The sequence below is a fragment of the Aquarana catesbeiana genome, linkage group LG02, assembly GCF_042186555.1.
Source record: "Aquarana catesbeiana isolate 2022-GZ linkage group LG02, ASM4218655v1, whole genome shotgun sequence".
Taxonomy (NCBI): Eukaryota; Metazoa; Chordata; class Amphibia; order Anura; family Ranidae; genus Aquarana; species Aquarana catesbeiana.
This window is the reverse complement of record NC_133325.1, coordinates 813,171,504-813,197,846: the sequence shown is the minus strand read 5'-3', so window position 1 is coordinate 813,197,846 and position 26,343 is coordinate 813,171,504. Positions and strand designations below refer to the sequence as shown.

Genomic DNA, 26,343 nt, shown 5'->3' with positions numbered 1-26,343 from the left:
GAGGGGTGGAGGACACTGAATGGAGACCAGTGGAGGGATTGGTAGAGAGGGGTGGAGGACACTGAATGGAGGCCAGTGGATGGATTGGCAGAGAGGGGTGGAGGACACTGAATGGAGGTCAGTGGAGGGATTGGTAGAGAGAGATGGAGGACACTGAATGGAGGCCAGTGGAGGGATTGGCAGAGAGGGGTGGGGGGCACTGAATGGAGACCAGTGGAGGGATTGGTAGAGAGGGGTGGAGGACAGTGAATGGGGACCAGTGGAGGGATTGGTAGAGAGGGGTGGAGGACACTGAATAGAGACCAGTGGAGGGATTGGTAGAGAGGGATGGAGGACACTGAATGAAGGCCAGTGGAGGGATTGGCAGAGAGGGGTGGAGGACACTGAATGGAGGTCAGTGGAGGGATTAGCAGAGAGGGGTGGAGGACACTGAATGGAGACCAGTGGAGGGATTGGTAGAGAGGGGTGGAGGACACTGAATGAAGACCAGTGGAGGGATTGGTAGAGAGGGGTGGGGGGCACTGAATGGAGACCAGTGGAGGGATTGGTAGAGAGGGGTGGAGGACACTGAATGGAGACCAGTGGAGGGATTGGTAGAGAGGGGTGGAGGACACTGAATGGAGACCAGTGGAGGGATTGGTAGAGAGGGGTGGAGGACACTGAATGGAGACCAGTGGAGGGATTGGTAGAGAGGGGTGGAGGACACTGAATGGAGGCCAGTGGAGGGATTGATAGAGAGGGGTGGAGGACACTGAATGGAGACCAGTGGAAGGATTGGTAGAGAGGAGTGGAGGACACTGAATGGAGACCAGTGGGGGGATTGGCAGAGAAGGGTGGAGGACACTGAATGAAGACCAGTGGAGGGATTGGTAGAGAGGGGTGGAGGACACTGAATGGAGACCAGTGGAAGGATTGGTAGAGAGGGGTGGAGGACACTGAATGGAGACCAGTGGGGGGATTGGTAGAGAGGGGTGGAGGACACTGAATGAAGACCAGTGGAGGGATTGGTAGAGAGGGGTGGAGGACACTGAATGGAGACCAGTGGAGGGATTGGTAGAGAGGGGTGGAGGACACTGAATGAAGACCAGTGGAGGGATTGGTAGAGAGGGGTGGGGGGCACTGAATGGAGACCAGTGGAGGGATTGGTAGAGAGGGGTGGAGGACACTGAATGGAGACCAGTGGAGGGATTGGTAGAGAGGGGTGGAGGACACTGAATGGAGACCAGTGGAGGGATTGGTAGAGAGGGGTGGAGGACACTGAATGGAGACCAGTGGAGGGATTGGTAGAGAGGGGTGGAGGACACTGAATGGAGGCCAGTGGAGGGATTGATAGAGAGGGGTGGAGGACACTGAATGGAGACCAGTGGAAGGATTGGTAGAGAGGAGTGGAGGACACTGAATGGAGACCAGTGGGGGGATTGGCAGAGAAGGGTGGAGGACACTGAATGAAGACCAGTGGAGGGATTGGTAGAGAGGGGTGGAGGACACTGAATGGAGACCAGTGGGGGGATTGGTAGAGAGGGGTGGAGGACACTGAATGAAGACCAGTGGAGGGATTGGTAGAGAGGGGTGGAGGACACTGAATGGAGACCAGTGGAAGGATTGGTAGAGATGGGTGGAGGACACTGAATGGAGACCAGTGGAGGGATTGGTAGAGATGGGTGGAGGACAGTGAATGGAGACCAGTGGAGGGATTGGTAGAGAGGGGTGGAGGACACTGACTAGAGACCAGTGGAGGGATTGGAGGAGAGGGGTGGAGGACACTGAATGGAGACCAGTGGAGGGATTGGTAGAGAGGGGTGGAGGACACTGAATGGAGACCAGTGGAAGGATTGGTAGAGATGGGTGGAGGACACTGAATGGAGACCAGTGGAGGGATTGGTAGAGATGGGTGGAGGACAGTGAATGGAGACCAGTGGAGGGATTGGTAGAGAGGGGTGGAGGACACTGAATGGAGACCAGTGGAGGGATTGGTAGAGAGGGGTGGAGGACACTGAATGGAGACCAGTGGAGGGATTGGTAGAGAGGGGTGGAGGACACTGAATGGAGACCAGTGGAGGAATTGGTAGAGAGGGGTGGAGTACACTGAATGGAGACCAGTGGGGGGATTGGTAGAGAGGGGTGGAGGACACTGAATGGAGACCAGTGGAAGGATTGGTAGAGAGGGGTGGAGGACACTGAATGGAGACCAGTGGAGGGATTGGTAGAGAGGGGTGGAGGACACTGAATGGAGACCAGTGCAGGGATTGGTAGAGAGGGGTGGAGGACACTGAATGGAGACCAGTGGAGGGATTGGTAGAGATGGGTGGAGGACAGTGAATGGAGGCCAGTGGAGGGATTGGTAGAGAGGGGTGGAGGACACTGAATGTAGACCAGTGGAGGGATTGGTAGAGAGGGGTGGAGGACACTGACTAGAGACCAGTGGAGGGATTGGAGGAGAGGGGTGGAGGACACTGAATGGAGACCAGTGGAGGGATTGGTAGAGAGGGGTGGATGACACTGAATGGAGACCATTGGAAGGATTGGTAGAGATGGGTGGAGGACACTGAATGGAGACCAGTGGAGGGATTGGTAGAGATGGGTGGAGGACAGTGAATGGAGACCAGTGGAGGGATTGGTAGAGAGGGGTGGAGGACACTGAATGGAGACCAGTGGGGGGATTGGTAAAGAGGGGTGGAGGACACTGAATGAAGACCAGTGGAGGGATTGGTAGAGAGGGCTGGAGGACACTGAATGAAGACCAGTGGAGGGATTGGTAGAGAGGGGTGGAGGACACTGAATGGAGACCAGTGGGGGGATTGGTAGAGAGGGGTGGAGGACACTGAATGAAGACCAGTGGGGGGGATTGGCAGAGAGGGGTGGAAGACACTGAATGGAGACCAGTGTAGGGATTGGCAGAGAGGGTTGGAGGACACTGAATGGAGACCAGTGGAGGGATTGGTAGAGAGGGGTGGAGGACACTGAATGGAGACCAGTGGAGGGATTGGCAAAGAGGGGTGGAGGACACTGAGCGGTTTGTAAGGTGGATGAGTCTGGAAGCAGCATTCATGATGGACTGAAGGGGGAGGAGTCTATTTAAAGGTAAGCCAATGAGGATTGAGTTGAAGTAGTCGAGGCGAGAGATAACCAGGTAGTTAATCAGGAGCTTTGTGGTTTCATTGGTTAGAAAGGGACGTAGTTTGGAGATGTTGTGAAGGTTGAGGCGGCAAGCTTTGGAAAGTGATTGGATGTGGGGCTGAAAGGAGAGTTCAGAATCCAGGATAACACCTAGCACCCTGACACGGGGGGACGGGGGACGGCCATTGCTCTTCACAGAGAAGTCAGGGGAAGAGGCACGTGGGGGAGGAAATATTATAAGCTCGGTTTTGGACAAGTTGAGTTTGAGGAAGTGGTGTGACGTCCATACAGATATGTCGGTTAGTAAGTTAGTGATGCGTGAGGAGACTGATGGGGTGAGTTGAGGGGTGGAGAGATAGATTTGGGAGGAGGAGGAGACTGATGGAGTGAGTTGAGGGGTAGAGAGATAGATTTGCGTGTCGTCAGCATAGAAATGATATTGAAAGCCATGAGAGGCTATCAGCTGACCCAGGGAAGAGGTGTAGATTGAAAATAAAAGAGGTCCAAGAACAGAACCTTGGGGGACCCCGACAGAGAAGGGAAGAGGAGTGGAGGAAGTAGAATTGTAAGTGACTCTGAAGGTGCGTTGGGATAGGTAGGATGAGAGCCACTGAAGAGCACAGTCACGGAGACCGAGGGAGTAACGTTTTTTGAGGAGGAGGGGGTGGTCAACCGTGTCAAAGGCAGCTGAAAGGTCCAGAAGTAGGAGTACAGAATAGTGTCCATTGGTTTTTGCAGTTAGTAGGTCATTTGTGAGTTTTAAAAGAGCAGTTTCTGTGGAGTGTTGAGGGCGAAATCCAGATTGAAGGGGATCAAGAAGGTTGTTTTTAATGAGGTGGTCACTCAGTTGGTTGTAAACCAGGCGTTCAAGGAGTTTAGAGGAAAAGGGGAGCAAGGAGATAGGGCGTAGGTTGTTAAGATTGGTAGGGTCCAAGGACGGCTTTTTGAGTATGGGGGTGACCAGTGCATGTTTTAGAGCATCGGGGAAGATGCCAGAGGTGAGGGAGAGTTTGAAGATGTGGGTTAGAGAGTGTAGGATGGGGTCAGAGGGTGACCGTAGCATATGAGAGGGAATAGGGTCCAGGGGACAGGTGGTTAGGTGGGCGATAGAAAGGAGTTTAGCAACTTCATCTGTAGTAGCAGATTTAAATAAGGGGAGTGTCAGTTGTATCTGTTGACATGGGGTCTTAGCTGGGGGAGATACCTGTAGAGTGGAGATTTCATCACGGATTGTATCAATCTTGTTTTTGAAGTGATTAGCGATTTCCTGGGCAGTGAGTAAGTCAGTGGGTGGAGGACAAAGTAGAGAGTTGAAGGTAGAGAAGAGTTTACGGGGACTGGATGAAAAGGTGTTAATAAGAGTTGTAAAATAGGTTTGCTTGGCAGTGTGGAGAAAAGAATAGTATTTTTGGAGGGCAGATTTGTATTGGTTGAAGTCTTTGAGAGACTTAGCCTTGTGCCACAGACGCTCAAGAGTGCGACTACGTTTTTTGAGAATTTTAGTGTCATCTGTTTGCCAGGTTTGTAGGGGTTGAGGCCTGATTCTGCGTGTAGTGAGGGGAGTGAGCTTGTCCAGGGTGGTGGACAGAGATTTATTGTAGATGGATGTGGCTTGGTTGGGGCAGGACAGGGGAGAGACTTTGTCATAGAGGTGGTCAGTAGCAGAATAGAGGAGAGAGGAGTTGAAGTTGGGAAAATTTCTACGGGTGATGGTTAGGCGATTGGAGGGAAAGGTGGTGGAAGACAGGAGGAGAGAGAAACTAATAAGATGATGGTCGGAGAGAGGAAAAGGATTGTTGGAGAAGTTGCATGGAGTGCATTGGTAGGAGAATACAAGGTCAAGGGTGTTGCCATCAGAGTGAGTAGAAGCCTGTACCCATTGCTGCAGGTCAAATTAAGAGGTTAGACGAAGAAGTTTAGAAGTAGCAGTGTTTGTATTAGCAGGGATGTTGAAATCACCGAGAAGGATTGTGGGAATATCCGAAGAGAGAAAGTAGGGTAGCCAAGCAGAAAACTCATCAAGGAAAGTCGATAGTGGTCCAGGGGGCCGGTAGATCACAGCAATTCTTAGGGAAGTAGGAGAGAATAGACGTATACAGTGGGCTTCGAATGATGAGAGTGAAAAAGAGGGAGGAGGGTGAATAACCTGGAAGGTGCTCTGGGGGGATAGGAGGAATCCCACTCCACCTCCCTTGTGTCCATTAGGCCTGGGGGAGTGAGTCCAGTGAAGGCCACCCTGGGAGACCCTGGGAGAGGGAAGAAGGAGAAGGGGTGTCAGATTCGTGGAGCCAGGTTTCGGTGAGAGCAAGTAGATTGAAGGAATTAGTGACAAAGAGGTCATGAACAGCAGTGAGTTTGTTGCAGACAGAGCGGGCGTTCCAGAGGGCACAGGAGAGAGGGAGGCTGGTGTTGGGAAGAAGAGGAATGGAGACTAAATTGTGTAGATTGCGACCACTGCCAGAGGGTGTAGGGTGATGGTGATGGGTGTGTTGGGTACAGGTAAATAAGGGGGGCCCAGGGTTTGGGGAAATATCTCCAGCGATTAGGAGAAGCAGAAGAGTGAGGGAGGTAATATGAGAATATGATTTGTATGAGGGGACATGCTTCAGTGTCCTGGGGGGTTTGTTAGCAAGTGGGCTTAGAGTTAGAAAGAGGTGATGAGTGCAGTAATAGGGGGAGGGGAGAAATGAGGGTGATATGTACAGATTGTGGGGTGGAGAAGAGGGGCGAAAAAAAGAGAGTTTGAGGAGAGAGGCAGCAATTGTGAAGACGAGGAGAGGTAAAGAGAGCATGTTTCCGAGAGGAAGGAGAGATAATATGGAGATGAGGTCATCTGCAATCTGATGTGGTTTGCTTTGTGCAAATCGCTGAAGTGAAAGAGCAGAAGTGCCACTTCTTTGGAAGAACCCCCGAGGATGAGGAGGAGAGGTGACAATAAGGAGGGTGAGGAGGAGAGGTGACAATAAGGAGGATGAGGTTGATAGGTGACAATAAGGAGGATGAGGAGGAGAGGTGACAATAAGGAGGATGAGTAGGAGAGGTGACAATAAGAAGGGTGAAGAGGAGAGGTGACAATAAGGAGGATGAGGAGGAGAGGTGACAATAAGGAGGATGAGGAGGAGAGGTGACAATAAGGAGGATGAGGAGGAGAGGTGACAATAAGGAGGATGAGGTTGATAGGTGACAATAAGGAGGATGAGGAGGAGAGGTGACAATAAGGAGGATGAGGAGGAGAGGTGACAATAAGGAGGATGAGGAGGAGAGGTGACAATAAGGAGGGTGAGGAGGAGAGGTGACAATAAGGAGGATGAGGAGGAGAGGTGACAATAAGGAGGATGAGGAGGAGAGGTGACAATAAGGAGGGTGAAGAGGAGAGGTGACAATAAGGAGGATGAGGAGGAGAGGTGACAATAAGGAGGGTGAGGAGGAGAGGTGACAATAAGGAGGATGAGGAGGAGAGGTTACAATAAGGGGGGTGAGGAGGAGAGGTGACAATAAGGAGGATGAGGAGGAGAGGTGACAATAAGGATGGTGAGGAGGAGAGGTGACAATAAGGAGGATGGGGAGGAGAGGTGACAATAAGGAGGATGAGGAGGAGAGGTTACAATAAGGAGGATGAGGAGGAGAGGTGTCAATAAGGAGGATGAGGAGGAGAGGTGACAATAAGGAGGATGAGGAGGAGAGGTAACAATAAGGAGGGTGAGGAGGAGAGGTGACAATAAGGAGGATGAGGAGGAGAGGTGTCAATAAGGAGGATGAGGAGGAGAGGTGACAATAAGGAGGATGAGGAGGAGAGTTGACAATAAGGAGGATGAGGAGGAGAGGTGACAATAGGGAGGATGAGGAGGAGAGGTGACAATAAGGAGGATGAGGAGGAGAGGTGACAATAAGGAGGGTGAGGAGGAGAGGTGACAATGAGAAGGATGAGGAGGAGAGGTGTCAATAGGGAGGGTGAGGAGGAGAGGTGACAATAAGGAGGGTGAGGAGGAGAGGTGACAATAAGGAAGATGAGGAGGAGAGGTGACAATAAGGAGGGTGAGGAGGAGAGGTGATAATAAGGAGGATGAGGAGGAGAGGTGACAATAGGGAGGATGAGGAGGAGAGGTGTCAATAAGGAGGATGAGGAGGAGAGGTGACAATAAGGAGGATGAGGAGGAGAGGTAACAATAAGGAGGGTGAGGAGGAGAGGTGACAATAAGGAGGATGAGGAGGAGAGGTGTCAATAAGGAGGATGAGGAGGAGAGGTGACAATAAGGAGGATGAGGAGGAGAGTTGACAATAAGGAGGATGAGGAGGAGAGGTGACAATAGGGAGGATGAGGAGGAGAGGTGACAATAAGGAGGATGAGGAGGAGAGGTGACAATAAGGAGGGTGAGGAGGAGAGGTGACAATGAGAAGGATGAGGAGGAGAGGTGTCAATAGGGAGGGTGAGGAGGAGAGGTGACAATAAGGAGGGTGAGGAGGAGAGGTGACAATAAGGAAGATGAGGAGGAGAGGTGACAATAAGGAGGGTGAGGAGGAGAGGTGATAATAAAGAGGGTGAGGAGAAGAGGTGACAATAAGGAGGATGAGAGGTGACAATAAGGAGGGTGAAGAGGAGGGGTGACAATAAGGAGGATGAGGAGGAGAGGTGACAATAAGGAGGGTGAAGAGGAGGGGTGACAATAAGGAGGATGAGGAGGAGAGGTGACAATAAGGATGGTGAGGAGGAGAGGTGACAATAAGGAGGATGAGGAGGAGAGGTGACAATAAGGAGGATGAGGAGGAGAGGTGACAATAAGGAGGATGAGGAGGAGAGGTGTCAATAAGGAGGATGAGGAGGAGAGGTGACAATAAGGAGGATGAGGAGGAGAGGTGACAATAAGGAGGATGAGGAGGAGAGGTGACAATAGGGAGGATGAGGGGGAGAGGTGACAATAAGGAGGATGAGGAGGAGAGGTGACAATAAGGAGGGTGAGGAGGAGAGGTGACAATAAGGAGGATGAGGAGGAGAGGTGACAATGAGGAGGATGAGGAGGAGAGGTGTCAATAAGGATGGTGAGGAGGAGAGGTGACAATAAGGAAGATGAGGAGGAGAGGTGACAATAAGGAGGATGAGGAGGAGAGGTGACAATAAAGATGGTGAGGAGGAGATGTGACAATAAGGAGGATGAGGAGGAGAGGTGACAATAAGGAGGATGAGGAGGAGAGGTGTCAATAGGGAGGGTGAGGAGGAGAGGTGACAATAAGCATGGTGAGGAGGAGAGGTGACAATAAGGAGGATGAGGAGGAGAGGTGACAATAAGGAGGGTGAGGAGGAGGGGTGACAATAAGGAGGATGAGGAGGAGAGGTGACAATAAGGAGGATGAGGAGGAGAGGTGACAATAAGGAGGGTGAAGAGGAGAGGTGACAATAAGGAGGGTGAGGAGGAGAGGTGACAATAAGGAGTATGAGGAGGAGAGGTGACAATAAGGAGGGTGAGGAGGAGAGGTGACAATAAGGAGTATGAGAAGGAGAGGTGACAATAAGGAGGGTGAGGAGGAGAGGTCACCATAAGGAGGGTGAAGAGGAGAGGTGACAATAAGGAGGATGAGGAGGAGAGGTGACAATAAGGAGGATGAGGAGGAGAGGTGACAATAAGGAGGATGAGGAGGAGAGGTGACAATAAGGGGGGTGAGGAGGAGAGGTGACAATAAGGAGTATGAGGAGGAGAGGTGACAATAAGGAGGGTGAGGAGGAGAGGTGACAATAAGGAGGATGAGGAGAGGTGACAATAAGGAGGATGAGGAGGAGAGGTGACAATAAGGAGGATGAGGAGGAGAGGTTACAATAAGGAGTATGAGGAGGAGAAGTGACAATAAAGAGGGTGAGGAGGAGAGGTGACAATAAGGGGGGTGAGGAGGAGAGGTGACAATAAGGAGTATGAGGAGGAGAGGTGACAATAAGGAGGTTGAGGAGGAGAGGTCACCATAAGGAGGGTGAAGAGGAGAGGTGACAATAAGGAGGATGAGGAGGAGAGGTGACAATAAGGAGGATGAGGAGGAGAGGTGACAATAAGGAGGATGAGGAGAGGTGACAATAAGGAGGATGAGGAGGAGAGGTGACAATAAGGAGGATGAGGAGGAGAGGTTACAATAAGGGGAATGAGGAGGAGAAGTGACAATAAAGAGGGTGAGGAGGAGAGGTGACAATAAGGAGGATGAGGAGGAGAGGTGACAATAAGGAGGATGAGGAGGAGAGGTGACAATAAGGAGGATGAGGAGGAGAAGTGACAATAAGGAGGGTGAGGAGGAGAGGTGACAATAAGGAGGATGAGGAGGAGAGGTGACAATAAGGAGGATGAGGAGGAGAGGTGACAATAAGGAGGATGAGGAGGAGAGGTGACAATAAGGAGGATGAGGAGATGTGACAATAAGAAAGATGGGGAAGAGAGAGGGGGATAAGGAGGAGTGAGAGGGATGAGGAGGATGAAAAGGATGAGGAGGAGGGAGGCAAATAAAAAGGATGAGAAGAATGAGGAGGAGAGAAATGGAGGATGAGGAGGAGAGAGGAGGTGAGCTGAGGATAAGGAGGTTGAGGAATAGAAAGGGGAATATGGAGGATGAGGAGCGAGGAGGGTGAGAAGTGGAGGAGGGGGCTATCACAGCGATCACTCAGTAAAACCCACAAAATAAGAGCCAATCTGGGATTGGGTCGGGGTCAGGAACGAAGTTCACATTCGGGGTGAAAGGTCAGGGTGATTTTCGGTGGGGTGAAGTGTGTTGTTTCTTGGCGGTGCGTTGGGTACAAACACCAAATAACGCCCACGGAGGAGAAATCACCACAAACATCAAGAGGAGGAGAAGTTCTCTGTTTCTGGTGGTCAATCCTGGTAATGAGAAGAAATATACAGATAACGTGCCAAAGGACCACACCAGGAGTATAGACCATGGAGGCCGCAACCAGGGGGGAAGGGTTAGCAGATGATTCTGAGATTCAGGATGACTCTGAGATTTGGGGGTGATCCTTAGACTTGGAGTCACTCTGAGATTGGGGGTGACTCTGAGATTTGGAGGTGACTCTGAGATTTGGTGGTGACCCTTAGACTTGGAGTCACTCTGAGATTCAGGATGACTCTGAGATTTGGGGGTGATCCTTAGACTTGGAGTCACTCTGAGATTGGGGGTGACTCTGAGATTTGGAGGTGACTCTGAGATTTGGGGGTGATCCTTAGACTTGGAGTCACTTTGAGATTCAGGATGACTCTGAGATTTGGGGTGATCCTTAGACTTGGAGTCACTCTGAGATTGGGGGTGACTCTGAGATTTGGAGGTGACTCTGAGATTTGGTGGTGACCCTTAGACTTGGAGTCACTCTGAGATTCAGGATGACTCTGAGATTTGGGGGTGTTTCTTAGACTTGGAGTCACTTTGAGATTCAGGATGACTCTGAGATTTGGGGGTGATCCTTAGACTTGGAGTCACTTTGAGATTCAGGATGACTCTGAGATTTGGGCGTGACCTTTAGACTTGGAGTGACTCTGAGGTTGGGGATACTCCTGGACCCCCGTGGAATGGTCCTGGATGAGGCCGCACTGTGATTGGAGAATTTCTGGCGGGATGTTTTGCTGTCACCTATGGAGACTCATCGCGCCATTCTGTCACCTTTCAGCCTTCTGTGGAGAGAGACGCCGGGCCGCCATGTTTCTTCTGGGATGTGTCCTCCTCGGGACGTTCATCAGTGCAGGTAACACATCACCAATACAAATAATTTTATATTTCTGAGGGACAACCAATCATCACCGTATTGTATGTAATATAATTATCTCCTATGATCGTCAGCGCCATCTAGTGGCCACAATGTAGATTTGTTTTGTTATTTAATTGAGGCATTTCAGGAAAATACCACATTATGCCCACTAGATGGAGCTGACGATCATAGTAAATAATACAGATAAAGCTTCTCCATTCAAACCATTATCTGCTCAGATATTCTTCTGCTGGACCACGTCAGTTCATGTAGACTTTGGCCTCTGATTTGACGTCAGGCCGGGTGGGCAGATTCTTCCAGTCTCAGTCACTTCTGCTGGGTGAACACTCACCAACATTCAAGCTCGGGTCCCCAGGACACAGCTCTGCCCACCTTCCGTCTCAGGCCCACCCACTTACTAGAATAGTCCACCCAAACCCCACCTCTAATTATATGCATGGTCTGCCCACTCCCCGCCCCCACTCACCATAATGATTGCCTTGTTGGGTTGGACCTCCAATAGGGGTGAGGCTGAGATCCCGGGACACGGCACCATAAGGACTGAGGTCTAAGATACGGGACAGTCCCGGCCAATTCAGGACAGCGGGCACCTTCCTATCCGATATTTATTCCTGTTATCGACTGAGCGCCCAGAGAATGGAACTATAAGAAAATAGGTTACTTATGGGACAGGAGCTGGGCCAGCACAGACACTCCCAGAAGAGGAGAGGGCAATGACATAGAAGGATAGAGGAGCTGGGCCAGCACAGACACTCCCAGAAGAGAAGAAGGCAATGACATAGAAGGATAGAGGAGCTGGAGAGTCAGATGACTGGGCTGTGCTGTGTGGCAGAGCAGTGTAATATCAGGACTGGATGGACAGATATGATGTGTATTATACTGAGCGTATGGTGTAATCTCTTCTTCTTCTCGTCCAATCAGATGGAAGACCTACGATCCGCGCCCACATTGGTCAGAGGGCAGACCTCCAATGTGTGACTCCTCCCACCATCATCTCAGATTGGCAACGCCTATATGTGCAGAGACCTGTCACTGTCAAGGGCGCGTCCCCATTGGTCGTCTTCGCCTTCTCTCAGGGAAGGGAGGAGCCCCAGCACCAGGATGGAAGGTTCCGGAACCGGACCCGGTTTTATCTCCAGAACCTCACCTTGTCCCTCTCTGATGTCAGTCTAGAGGATGAAGGACAATATGACTGCAAGATCTTCAGATTGACCACATCCGGGTCCCAGCTGACGTACGAGGAACATCCCACACTCAATGTCTGGGGTACGAGGTGCAGGGGTTGTCCTCTCTGGGAGGTGCAGGGATTGTCCTCTCTGGGAGGTGCAGGGATTGTCCTCTCTGGGAGGTGCAGGGGTTGTCCTCTCTGGGAGGTGCAGGGATTGTCCTCTCTGGGAGGTGCAGGGGTTGTCCTCTCTGGGAGGTGCAGGGGTTGTCCTCTCTGGGAGGTGCAGGGATTGTCCTCTCTGGGAGGTGCAGGGGTTGTCCTCTCTGGGAGGTGCAGGGGTTGTCCTCTCTGGGAGGTGCAGGGATTGTCCTCTCTGGGAGGTGCAGGGGTTGTCCTCTCTGGGAGGTGCAGAGATTGTCCTCTCTGGGAGGTGCAGGGATTGTCCTCTCTGGGAGGCGCGGGGATTGTCCTCTCTGGAAGGTGCAGGGATTGTGGGGCATGAGGGGGGGTTGGGGGGTTATTAGTACAGATAAGGGTATATGGTGCAGGTGGGGGTTGGTGGGTATATGGTGAGGTGGGGGGATTGGGGGTATATGGTGCAGGTGGGGGTTGGTGGGTATATGGTGAGGTGGGGGGAATTGGGGGTATGTGGTGAGGTGGGGGGGTTTGGGTTATATTGTGCGGTGGTGGGTATATGGTGAGGGGTTTGGGGGTATATGGTGAGGTGGGGGGGTTGGGGGTATATAGTGAGGTGTGGGGAGGGTGTTGGGGAGTATATGGTGAGGTGCGGGGAGGTTGGGGGTATATGGTGAGGTGGGGGTATATGGTGAGGTGAGGGGTTTGGGGGTATATGGTGAGGTGGGGGGGTATATGGTGAGGTGGGGGGGTTGGGGGGTATATTGTGAGGTGGGGGCATATATGGTGAGGTGGGGGGGTTGGGGGGTATATAGTGAGGTGGGGGGTAGTTGGAGGGGTATATGGTGAGGTGGGGGCGTATATGGTAAGGTGGGGTATATAGTGAGGTGGGAGGGTTGGGGGGTATATGGTGAGGTGGGGGGTAGTTGGGGATATATGGTGAGGTGGGGGTGTATATGGTGAGCTGGGGGTTTGGGGGGGCGTATATGGTGAGGTGGGGGTAGTTGGGGGGTATATGATGAGGTGGGGGTAGTTGGGGGGTATATGGTGAGGTGGGGGTAGTTGGGGGGTATATGGTGAGGTGGGGGTAGTTGGGATGTATATGGTGAGGTGGGGGGTATAGGGGGGTTTATATGGTGAGGTGGGGGTAGTTGGGGGATATATGGTGAGGTGGGGGGTATGGGGGGGCGTATATGGTGAGGTGGGGTAGTTGGGGGGTATATGGTGAGGTGGGGGTAGTTGGGGGGTATATGGTGAGGTGGGGGTAGTTGGGGGGTATATGATGAGGTGGGGGGGTTGGGGGGGGCGTATATGGTGAGGTGGGGGTGGTTGGGGGGTATATGGTGAGGTGGGGGGTTGGGGGATATATGGTGAGTCGGGGGGTATGGGGGGGCGTATATGGTGAGGTGGGGGGGTAGTTGGGGATATATGGTGAGGTGGGGGTGTATATGGTGAGGTGGGGGGGTTGGGGGGTATATGGTGAGGTGGGGGGGTTGGGGGTATATGGTGAGGTGGGGGGTATGGGGGGGCGTATATGGTGAGGTGGGGGGGTAGTTGGGGATATATGGTGAGGTGGGGGTGTATATGGTGAGGTGGGGGGGTTGGGGGGTATATGGTGAGGTGGGGGGTTGGGGGGTATATGGTGAGGTGGGGGGGTTTGGGGGGGCGTATATGGTGAGGTGGGGGGGTAGTTGGGGGATATATGGTGAGGTGGGGGTGTATATGGTGAGGTTGGGGGTATGGGGGGGCGTATATGGTGAGGTGGGGGGTAGTTGGGGGATATATGGTGAGGTGGGGGGTATGGGGGGACGTATATGATGAGGTGGGGGGGTAGTTGGGTATATGGTGACGGTTCTATGAGGTTTTTTACTCTTTTTTTTCAGCCAATTATCAGCAGCCGCAGATCAGCCTGGCCAGGATTGGCTCTGGGGAAGACGCTGTGCTCACATGCTCCGCCCAGGGCGGTTATCCCAGGGGGTACATCGAGTGGAAATTGCCCCCCACTGTGGCAGATGTTGGGAACATTGGTGAAATTTGGGCTGAACGTAACCCCCACACTCAGCTGTACAACGTGTCGGGGCGATTGAACATCAGCTCATCCCTGGAGGGCTCCGCCTCCTGCTGTGTGGGGACCTCAGAGGCGGAGCATTGCAGCGACTCGCTCAGTAAGTCGGGTGGAGGAGGGGCAGTTCTGTGCCGGGGATCAGGTGGGTGTATAACGTCTCTTTCTGTCTCCCCAGAACTTACAGCGCCATCCGGAGTGCGGGGACAGCGGGAAGGGGTGCCTGTCTGTATAATTCTGGTGCTGTCAGTCCTAGTCTGGGGCAGATAGACTCAGCTGTGAGTATAAGGGGTGGGGGTGGGGGGTCAGCGGGGCAATTCCTAAGGGTGGGGGGGGCATTGTTGATACTTTAATAATTGTTTTCTCTGTCAGGTGGGACCATGTGATGTCATCTGCTGATCATGTGACCTCTGAGAGGTTGTTTAACTCCGATCTGAACCCGTTTTCCGGTTCCTCATTGGGCGATGCGGAATATTAGACCGCCCATTCCACCGACAAATCCACTACAGACAGCTTCTGAATGTGCAGAACCTTCTAGAATGTATTCAACCAGCCTGTGACTCCGCCCAGAAATGTGAAAAGTCCCCGGAGAACCTAAATATGATTTCTGAAGGCACTTTGATCCAGACTGGACTGACTGCTTCCTGAACTCTATGTATATTTATTATTCACCACCCTGGGCGATGTGAGTGCCTCCCCTGGGGGAGATTCAGGAATGTAATGAGTGATCGCTGATCTCCTCTGTCCACACCGGGAACTGACCGGAGATCAGGGATCCCTACACCGGTCTCCACCTTCTGTATGGTACACCTGACCACCAGAGGTGGGACTGCTGACCACAGCAACATGGTCAGCCCCGGCTTTACCTCTCAGGGTGTCTGAGGAAAGAATCAAAATCCACAATCTTCTCTCTTCACCATAAAACTTCCATTGTATCTGAGAATGGCACACCTGGACCTCTTTAAGAGGCTTTAGATAGACTCGGGACCATCTAGTGAGGGGTGGACTCCTAGGCCAAAGCTTCACCATCACAGGTAAAGGCAGCATGTGGTGGAGATAAAGTAGACAGACGTCTCTTGGGACCATCACTGGCCACCTGCTGCTGCATTACCTACAGGTGGTGTGACAAACAGGCTGGGGTAATAAACGGGGATTTATGTGTCCCCCCCAGGTAGGGACTGTTTGTCAGATGGGGGGTAAACCAGAGGCTGCAAATTAATAGCCACCCTTTGCACACCTTCCTCTAACCTTCATAATAGAAAACAAATCATGAGCTTAGCTTCTCAAATGTGGCTAAACCTCTGCAGTCTGGGGCTGTGCTTAGCTCCTGAGATGTTGCTCACCCTCTGCAGCCCGGTGCTGGGCTTAGCTTCTGAGATGTGGCTCATCCTCTGCAGCCCAGTGCTGGGCTTAGCTTCTGAGATGTGGCTCATCCTCTGCAGCCCAGTGCTGGGCTTAGCTTCTGAGATGTGGCTCATCCTCTGCAGCCCAGGGCTTTGCTTAGCTCCTCACATGAGACTAAACCTCTACAGCCCGGTGCTGGGCTTAGCTCCTCAGATGTGGCTCATCGTCTGCAGCCCGGTGCTGGGCTTAGCTCCTCAGATGAGACTAAACCTCTACAGCCCGGTGCTGGGCTTAGCTCCTCAGATGTGGCTCAACCTCTGCAGCCCAGGACTGAGCTTAGCTCCTGAGATGTGGCTCAACCTCTGCAGCCCCGTGCTGGGCTTAGCTCCTCAGATGGGGCTCAACCTCTGCAGCCCAGTGCTGGCCTTAGCTCCTCAGATGTGGCTCATCCTCTACAGCCCGGGGCTGGACTTAGCTCCTCAGATGTAACTCAACCTCTGCAGCCCGGTGCTGGGCTTAGCGCCTCAGATGTGACTAAACCTCTGCAGCCCTGTGCTGGGCTTAGCTCCCAAGATGTGGCCAAACCTCTGCAGCCCGGTGCTGGGCTTAGCTCCTCAGATGTGCCTTATCCTCTGCAGCCCAGTGCTGGGCTTAGCTCCTCAGATGTGCCTTATCCTCTGCAGCCCAGTGCTGGGCTTAGCTCCTCAGATGTGGCTTATCCTCTGCTGCCCGGTGCTAGGCTTAGCTCCTCAGATGTGGCTTATCCTCTGCTGCCCGGTGCTAGGCTTAGCTCTCAGATGTGGCTCATCCTTTACAGTCCATTGCTGTGCTTAGCTCCTCAGATGTGGCTCATCCTCTGCAGCCCGGTGCTGGGCCTAGCTCCTCAGATGAGGCTCAACCTCTGCAGCCTGGTGCTGGGCTCAGATAGGTCCTCAGATATTGGCTCTATGTCTGAAGCCCAGTCCTGGCCTAGACAGGTCCGCATGTATGGCTCTGTGTCTTGAGCCCGGCTCTGTCACAACCCCGCTAAAATCAAAACAGCATTTTTTCCGTTCAATCTGCAGGCTGAATGAAAAAAACCCATCTCATTCCCCTAATTACGGTGTATGGAGGAGTCAATCCTGTTGTACTGTTGAGTACTGATGGTGGGGTGATTTCCCCGCCATCAGAATACAATAATCAGAATTGCTAACTATAGCTAGTGGCACCGATTGTTGAGGAAAAACCTGACAGGCTGATCTGTAGATCAACTTCTGTACAACCAGCCTGCGCATACATGAATCAAAATTTGTCCAGTCCCTACTGAACCATCCAAATTTCGACCAGTGTATGGCTGCCCTAAGCCCGGCACCAGGCTGCAGCTGTTAAGCCATATATGAGGTCCCATCTAAGCCCGGCACCAGGCTGCAGCTGTTAAGCCATATATGAGGTCCCATCTAAGCCCAGCACCAGGCTGAAGCTGTTAAGCCATATATGAGTTCCCATCTATGCCCAGCACTAGGCTGCAGCTGTTGAGCCATATCTGAGGTCCCATCTAAACCCAGCACTAGGCTGTAGCTATTAAGCTCTATCTGATGAGCCATCTAAGCCCAGCACTGGGACGCAGATGTTGAGCCATATCTGAGGACCAATCTAAGCCCAGCACTGGGATGCAGATATGGCGCAATTTTTGTTGAGCCTTATCTGAGCACCAAGCTGCGTTTGTTGAGCCATATCTGAGGTCCCCTCTAAGCCCAGCACTGGTATGCAGATGTTAAGCCATATCTGAGGTCCCATGCAAGCCCAGCACAAGCCTGCAGATGTTAGGCCATATCTGAGATCCCATCTAAGCCCAGCACCAGCCTGATGATGAGCCATATCTGAGGTCCCATCTAGACATGTGCACACTGAAATATTTCGTTTCGGAATTTCGTTTTCGTCCGGAAAAAAAATTTATTTAGTTACTCCCGAAATTCGTTTTTATTTATTTTGTTTTTTGTTAAAAATTGCATTAGTCCGAAAATCCAAATTAAGGTCGAATCTGTCATTGAAGGCTTATGGTGTCTGTCGAATGTTCAAAGAAGATTCGACGGAGCAGCTAAACTGTACGACGCCGTATAGATTACCTGCTCTGTCGAATCTTCTTAGAACTTTCAACAGACACCATAAGCCAAAGTACGTGTGTACTTAGTTCTAGCTATTTTACTGCTCCTCCTCTTTGGTTACAATCAGCCAATAACATTCATCATCACCATTATTATTATTTATCTTTTCTCTCTACGTCGAATCTTTTCTCTCTATGTAGAATAATCTTGGACTAATAGAGTTAAGGTTAGGCACATTAGACCACAGGTTTGATGGACACAGATTGTTATTGTCATCATCATGTCGAATCTCCTATCTATATCGAACTGTTGTAGCAACGAAAACGAAAAAAAAAGCATTTGTTTATGTCGGATCTTTTTTTTTTCGGATTCTGCACTTTCGTTATCGTTTGTTAAAACGATAACGAAAATACCTGAAATTCGGACGAAAATGCATTCGGACGAAAACGAATGCACATGTCTAGTCCCATCTAAGCATAGCACCAGCTTGATGATGAGCCATATCTGAGGTTCCATCTAAGCCCAGCACCAGCCTGATGATGAGCTATATCTGAGGTCCCATCTAAGCCCAGCACCAGCTTGATAATGAGCCATATAAGCCCACCAGCACTAGGCTGCAGCTGTTGAACCATATCTGAGGTCTCCTCTAATCTCAGTACAGGGGGTCCCCGGGTTACAAACCAGACAGGGACTGTAGGTTTGTTCTTAAGTTGAATCTGTTTGTAAGTCGGAACAGGTACATTTTTTAAGTGTAGCTCCAGCCAAAAAACCTATTTTTAAGCTTTTTGGATAGCATAAGGAAGGGTTAACACCCCTGTAACATTTGTTTTTCTGTGTGTGCCCCTGTTCAGAAGATTTCACCTCACTTTCTGTCCCAATGACAATTGGATTTTGAAAATTTTGGGTTGTTGTGGAAACAAGCCTTGGTGATAAAGCATCAGTGGAGGTATCTTTTCCCCATAATAGCTCTTACAGGAGTGAATTTCCCTTCCTAGGGGTAGATTTCCTCTCACTTCCTGTTGTCTCCCTCCGTTTGTAAGTAGGAGTCATCTGTAAGTCGGATGTTTGTAACTAGGGGACCCCCTGTACCAAGCTGAAGATGTTAAACCATATCTGAGGTCCCATGTAAGCCCAGCACAAGCCTGCAGATGTTAGGCCACAGCTGAGGTCCCATCTAAGCCCAGCACCAGACTGATGATGAGCCATATCTGAGGTCCCATCTAAGCCAAGCATCAGCTTGATGATGAGCCATATAAGCCCAGCACTAGGCTGCAGATGATGAGCCATATCTGAGGCCTCCTCTAAGCTCAGCACCAGGCTGCAGATGATGAGACATATTTGAGGCCTTCTCTTAGCCCAATACCAGGCTGCAGACGTTGAGCCATATCTGAGGTCCCATCTAAGCCCAGCACCAGGCTGCAGACGTTGAGCCATATCTGAGGTCCCATCTAAACCCAGCACACTGTTATATTTATTGTGGCCAGTTGGGAACATTTTCTGTTGAATAAATTGTTATAATAAACCTTTATACTGACTGTTGTGTCTCCACCTGAGTTGTGGAGTTTCCGATTTCCCACAGGGGGCACTCTCAGCAAATTCCATTTACAGGTCATATAACCGGCAGCATGATCTCTGCATTTCAATAAAACTTTATTGTTCCAGGAAACATGAGCAAAAAGCCATGCTTGGGAGCCTCCTCCTCCCGCTGTGACCCGGGAAGGGGCTCATTCATAGACTACAATGTTGAAATGCGGAGATCATCGGTGTGTACAGCTGGTCATCTGCTGGGGGGAGTGTGGACCACCCAACACCGGATGAAGAATGCACAACACCCCATTACAATGGTATAAACCCTGCATGGGGTGCAGCATGGGGCTTTATTGCTGACCTCCCACTGAAAATACTCATTGCCTGGCTATCATGTCCATCCAGCAGCTTCAGTACTTGGAGGGCCCGTTCACACCAGTTCCTCAAATACGTTTTCCCCTTATCAATGGAAATGTCGGAGTGTGTTCAGTCGTGTTTTCATTGCATTACCCATGAATGCACCATAAGGCCCAATATCCAGACTTAGGTGCGCTCAGGTGTGCCGACACCCACGCATTCTCACACGCTTCAAGGCATTTCTATTGATTTGCATCTGACAGAAACAGACAAGTGTAATGTGTATGCGATCCCGAGTCTTCACTAAGAACATGCTTGGTCAGGCTGGATGGCTAAGAAAGGACTGACACCCCCGGATAAGCATGACACCATGAAGCTCCTTCTAAAGATGAAATGTAATCCTTTATTTTACCTCCCTGGTTGCCCCCCCCCCTTCATCAACATGCTAATGACATCATTAAATAAAACCTTTACATACCTTATTATTAGGACTGTTACTGATTAAAATTTTCGTGTTCAATTAATCAAGTTTTTTTTTTAATTGATCAATTGACTAATTTCAATTAATTATAACGCACATACAGATCCAACGATTTGCCCAAATGCAGTAAATCTCTTTGTCTTACCCCAGAGCTTTAGTCAGTCAAACTATGAGATATACTCTTTATGACTGTCCTAAATTATGCTTTAACCCCTCGTATCATATGTGTTGTCAGCATTATTTAATGATTACCAATGTAGGCCTGTGTTTTTGTACCACTTAATCCATTGGAAGATAAATATCATTAACCTCAAGTGGGGATGGTTTACCTCTTGCAATACATTTTGTTTTGAGCTGTGATCATGTGGACTTTATACTATGTATATGAGCAGGTAAAAAACCTTTTCTTTACTTCTGAAATTAACACTGTAATTAGGAGTAAATGGGTTTTCCAAATAAGCAATGGCGTCACTAGGGGGGCCAGAGGGGACCCTGACCCCCCCAACATTATGCTGTGCCCCACCATGTGCCCCCAATTTAAAAAAAAATTTTTTTTTTTTACAAAAAGGCAATGTCTTTTTATTTGCATTCGTAGCGGATGCGCCGCATCTTACTCGGGCCGCCGCTGGAGTAACACAGTCTCTATTGAGAGGGAGAGCATCCCCAGTCAGCTCCTGCGGGTGATTCCTCCCCCCTCCCTCTGCTCGCTGAAACTGCATAATGCGAGCGCTCACACAACCACGGCCGCCCGATCTGCTCCTTCTCCTGCATCCTCACTGGCAGGGAGAAGAGCGAGTCGCAGGAAGGACTCCACCAGGACTCTTAGTTACTGAAAAAACAGACTGATTTCTCCCATCCTTAGGACAGGAGAACCAGCCTGTAAATTCCAGGAGATGCCAGACCAGCGCTGTCAATAGCAGGACAGCAAGAGGGGGCTGGGGAACCGCACAATGACAGAACACCAGGGCCCGGTGGCAAGACAACCTTTGCAACCCTGATAGTTCTCCCACTGCTTTGGACCCTTATATTTTCTTGGTATGCTGGTGACATATATCTCTTGTTTTCTGCCACCCTGGGGGACCCCAATACAATAGGAAGGGAGCTCACTGCAGAACATGTGAAAGGGCCGTTGTGGGATCGTAGTAAAGGGCCCCAGGATATATATTTGCATTTTATAGTTGCCCCCCTACTTTTGCCCCTGTCCCCCCATGTGCCCCCCCTAAATATGAAAGCTGGAGATGCCACTGCAAATAAGAGACTCGAGGCCCAAACTTCAGAACAGTTTAGGGTGAGTTGAAATTATTCCCTGTTTATATCTGGCATCAGATGGCTCATTTCTAACATTCCAGGCTTTAATTTGAGCCTCTGAAAAAAGCCACAGAAATCCAGATATACCGAGCCTGGAACAGGCCTTCTCTTGTATTTGGGGCCCGGGAAAGTGTATGGGGGAGCGAGGGGCGGAGAAGGCGGACGGAGCTAGAACCTGCGATGTTTTTACACCTCGGAGAAACCACAAACTTGCTCCCTCTCTTCTCTGTCTGTGAACGAAGCTCTCCCAACTGCAAAAATACTCAACGATTAGGAAAACACAAAGTCTTGTTTTATTCCAGCTTAGAACGTTTGTCGCGTCTCCTTGAAATATCATTCCGTTCAAAAAGAAAAGAGAAATATAGGCAAACACAAATATTAAGTCTACAGAGAAGACATTCCTGCCATGGAGGTACTCGGGGAAGGGGGGAGGAGTCCGGTGACGTCACCAGAGCCGGCGGAGAGGTGAGTACCGATCAAAAGAATTAACAATTAATCGAGGAATTAATCGTTAATTTCCGCAGCCCTACTTATTATATACCCAGCAGGGGGCTGTACGTACAGTGAGTAAAATAAGTATTTGATCCCCAAGCAAAACATGACTTAGTAGTTGGTAGAGAAACCCTTGTTGGCGATCACAGAGGTCAGACGTTTCTTGGAGGTGGTGATCAGGTTTGCACACATCTCAGGAGGTATTTTGGTCCACTCTTCTTTACAGATCTTCTCTAAATCCTTAAGGTTTCTTGGCTGTCACTTGACAACTCGAAGTTTCAGCTCCCTCCATACATTTTCTATGGGATTAAGGTCTGGAGACCGGCTCCAGTAGGTGATCATGTGGTACACAGATTAGTCCTGTCAATGTAAGAAGGTTCTCCTAACGACAACTCGTTATGTGTATAAAAGACACCTGTCCACAGAATCTCTTTCTTCCATTCAATCCTCACCATCATGGGGAAGACCAAAGATCTGTCAGAGGACGTCAGGGAGAAGATTGTAGACCTGCACAAGGCTGGAATGGGCTACAAGACCATCAGCAAGAAGCTTGGTGAGAAGGAGACAACTGTTGGAGTGATTATTCACAAATGGAAGAAATACAAAATAACCATCGATTGTCCTCAGTCTGGAGCTCCATGGAAGATTTCTCCTCATGGGGTGAGGATGGTCATGAGAAAAGTGAGGGATCCGCCCAGAACTACACGGGAGGAGCTTGTGAAGGATCTCAAGGCAGTTGGGACCACAGTCACCAAACAAACCATTGGTAACACAATACACCGCCATGGATTGAAATCCTGCAGCCCCCGCAAGGTCCCCTCCTCAGGAAGACACATGTAGAGGAACGTCTGAAGTCTACCAATGAACATCTAAATGATTCAGAGAAGGATTGGGAGAAAGTTCTGTGGTCAGAGGAGACCAAAATTCAGATCTTTGCCATTAACTCAACTCGCCGTGTTTGGAGGAAGAAGAGTGCTGACTATGAGCCTAAGAACACCATCCCTACAGTCACACATCATCCCTACAGTCACACCCCATCCCTACAGTCACACATCATCCCTACAGTCACACACCATCCCTACAGTCACACCCCATCCCTACAGTCACACCCCATCCCTACAGTCACACATCATCCCTACAGTCACATCATCCCTACAGTCACACCCCATCCCTACAGTCACACCCCATCCCTACAGTCACACATCATCCCTACAGTCACACACCTTCCCTACAGTCACACACCATCCCTACTGTCACACACCATCCCTACAGTCACACCCCATCCCTACAGTCACACATCATCCCTACAGTCACACCCCATCCCTACAGTCACACCCCATCCCTACAGTCACATCATCCCTACAGTCACACATCATCCCTACAGTCACACATCATCCCTACAGTCACACCCCATCCCTACAGTCACATCATCCCTACAGTCACACACGGAGGTGGAAACATGATGATTTGGGGTTGTTTCTCTGATAAAGGTTCAGGCCGACTTTGCCGCATTGAGGGTCCAATGGACGGGACCATGTATTGTAAGATCTTGGAGGAGAACCTTCTTCCCTCATCCAGAACACTGAAGATGGGTCATGGATGGGTCTTCCAGCATGACAATGACCCAAAACATATCGCCAAGGCAACAAAGGAGGGGCTCAAGAAGAAGCACATTAAGGTCATGGAGTGGCCTAGCCAGTCTCCAGACCTTAATCCTATAGGAAACGTATGGAGGAGATGAAACTTCGAGTTGCCAAGAGAGCCAAGAAACCTTAAGGATTTAGAGAAGATCTGTAAAGAAGAGTGGACCAAAATCCCTCCTGAGATGTGTGCAAACCTGATCACCACCTACAAGAAACGTCTGACCTCTGTGATCACCAACAAGGGTTTCTCCACCAACTACTAAGGGGATCAAATACTTATTTTACTCCATTTATAACATTTGTATTGTGTGATTTTTCTGGATTTTTGGTTGATATTCTGTCTCTATCATATAAAATACACCTATGATAAAAATTATAGACCCTTCATTTCTATGTAAGTGGGCAAAACTTACACAATCTGCAGGGGAGACGATCGTTATTTTCCCCTCTGTATGTATAATGAATGAATGAATGAATGAAAGGGGAGGGGCCAAGGACAGTCAGGCTGCCCCCCCCAGAACACATTCGTTATACCTTTTTCGGTCATACCCCTTCAACAGAAGCCGGCGTTCAGCCGTACACACGGGCCGATTCCACTCAATATTTGGCTCTAAAGAAATGTCAGTGCTGGAGAGGAGCGGCTTTAATGGCCATGGGGGGGGGGGTAGGGGGGTGACTCCAAATTAAAAGCCATGGGAGGGGGGTAACAACATATTAATGACCATAGGGGGGAGGGGAGGGTGACACCATATTAACTGCTTCAAATCCGCCCTATAGTAAGGTGGCACCCGTGCAACAGATATAAAAGTGACCCGACACAGGGGCGATCAGAGGGTTAAATGTGTGCCTAGCCGGTGTTTATGGGTACCGTGTGCCTAGCCAGTGTTTATGTGTGCCTAGCCGGTGTTTATGTGTCCCGTGTGCCTAGCCGGTGTTTATGTGTCCCGTGTGCCTAGCCGGTGTTTATGTGTCCCGTGTGCCTAGCCGGTGTTTATGTGTGCTGCTTTTATTAGGATATGATGGATTTTTCCCCCTGCATTGTTTACATAGACAGAGCTGTCCTGCCTTCCTTCTCGGTGATCAGCGGGTGTCGGAGATCATCTATTGGCCGGCACTCACTGATCATCCTGACGAATCACAACACAGCCGGTGCAGCCGCTCCCTGGAAGTGCCGGATCATGTTCTGGACAGGAGAGATGCTCTGCCGCTGTTCTTGTACATAAGGAGGTTGGTAAGCGGGTAGAGAAGAGCCCAACCTCCAGTGCAGGCGCAGGAATCACACACTACAGAGATATGTAATAGATTTATTAGTGGAGAGGATGATCCTCCCAGAACGACCTACTGTCCCTCAGAGGTAGGTCCTGAGTGCCGCACATCACCAGCACCCCCATCCTGAGTGCACAGCGTTACCCGTATACAGAGGACATCCTGTCCCCGTGTCACTTCCTGCCTCTACAGGAAGAGGAAAGTCACACAGTAATATACTGTGATGTCATCACACAGGAGGCGGTCCCAGTCTCTGCTCAGCGCTCCTGGTGAATGGCAGTCTGGAAGAGTCTCACTCCTCCCGTCCCCAATCCGGGTTCCGCGGCTGCTGCAGCAGTTCTGTGATCTTCTCCATCTGAGTGGAAGCCGATTCGGTGTCCGCAGTTTGCATCTCCTGCAGGATGACGTCGGTGAGCTGCATCCGCTCGCTCCTGACCAATCAGGAGACAAAGGGGGTTACAATGGGGTGTAGAGAGGAATAATCGGGGGAAGGGAGAGGGAAAAAAAAAACCAACTTACCATTCCTGCACCTTCTCTTCATAAAGTTGGCGGTGTTGTCTGCGCTTGTATTCCCGCAGATCCTCCCCCACCAGGGCCTGCAACCCCGAGACCAGCGCTCCCACCGGGACCCTGCAGGCAAAGAGGTACCGCTCGCATCAGATCCCGCCCACATCAGACACCGCCCACATCAGACACCACCCACCTCAGACACCGTTCACATTAGATCCCGCCCACATCAGACACCGCCCACATCAGACACCGCCCACATCAGACACCGCCCACATCAGACATCTCCCACCTCAGACATCTCCCACCTCAGACATCAGACACCGTTCACATCAGACACCGCCCACATCAGACACCGCCCACATCAGACACCGCCCACATCAGACACCGCCCACATCAGACACCGTTCACATCAGACACCGTTCACATCAGACACCGCCCACATCAGACACCGTTCACATCAGACACCGTTCACATCAGACACCGCCCACATCAGACACCGCCCACATCAGACACCGCCCACATCAGACACCGCCCACATCAGACACCGCCCACATCAGACACCGCCCACATCAGACACCGCTCACATCAGACACCGTTCACATCAGACACCGCCCACATCAGACACCGCCCACATCAGACACCGCCCACATCAGACACCGCCCACATCAGACACCGCCCACATCAGACACCGCCCACATCAGACACCGCCCACATCAGACACCGCCCACATCAGACACCGCCCACATCAGACACCGCCCACATCAGACACCGCCCACATCAGACACCGCCCACATCAGACACCGCCCACATCAGACACCGCCCACATCAGACACCGTTCACATCAGACACCGTTCACATCAGACACCGCCCACATCAGACACCGCCCACATCAGACACCGCCCACATCAGACACCGCCCACATCAGACACCGCCCACATCAGACACCGTTCACATCAGACACCGCCCACATCAGACACCGCCCACATCAGACACCGTTCACATCAGACACCGTTCACATCAGACACCGCCCACATCAGACACCGTTCACATCAGACACCGTTCACATCAGACACCGCCCACATCAGACACCGCCCACATCAGACACCGTTCACATTAGATC

The 26,343-nt window shown here is 50.8% G+C and overlaps 1 protein-coding gene and 1 long non-coding RNA gene across 2 annotated transcripts in view; one reads left to right on the top strand and one right to left on the bottom strand.

The window, feature by feature from the left end:
- The window catches only part of LOC141129534 (T-lymphocyte activation antigen CD86-like), a 31,828-nt gene extending 11,839 nt beyond the window's left edge, over nucleotides 1-19,989 (top strand). The window contains exons 2-6 of the mRNA XM_073617622.1: nucleotides 10,748-10,822; nucleotides 11,768-12,112; nucleotides 14,033-14,314; nucleotides 14,390-14,489; nucleotides 14,584-19,989. Coding sequence (XP_073473723.1) covers nucleotides 10,748-10,822; nucleotides 11,768-12,112; nucleotides 14,033-14,314; nucleotides 14,390-14,481 — 794 coding nt within the window. The 3' untranslated portion in view covers nucleotides 14,482-14,489; nucleotides 14,584-19,989. The remainder of the gene's footprint in view (nucleotides 1-10,747; nucleotides 10,823-11,767; nucleotides 12,113-14,032; nucleotides 14,315-14,389; nucleotides 14,490-14,583) is intronic.
- Nucleotides 19,990-21,582: 1,593 nt separating this feature from the next.
- LOC141129535 (uncharacterized) lies at nucleotides 21,583-25,404 on the bottom strand. The gene is made up of 2 exons (XR_012241839.1): nucleotides 25,233-25,404; nucleotides 21,583-25,144 (listed from the first exon to the last, which is right to left on the bottom strand). It is a non-coding gene; the product is annotated as an uncharacterized lncRNA (long non-coding RNA).
- Between the last annotated feature and the right edge of the window lie 939 nt (nucleotides 25,405-26,343).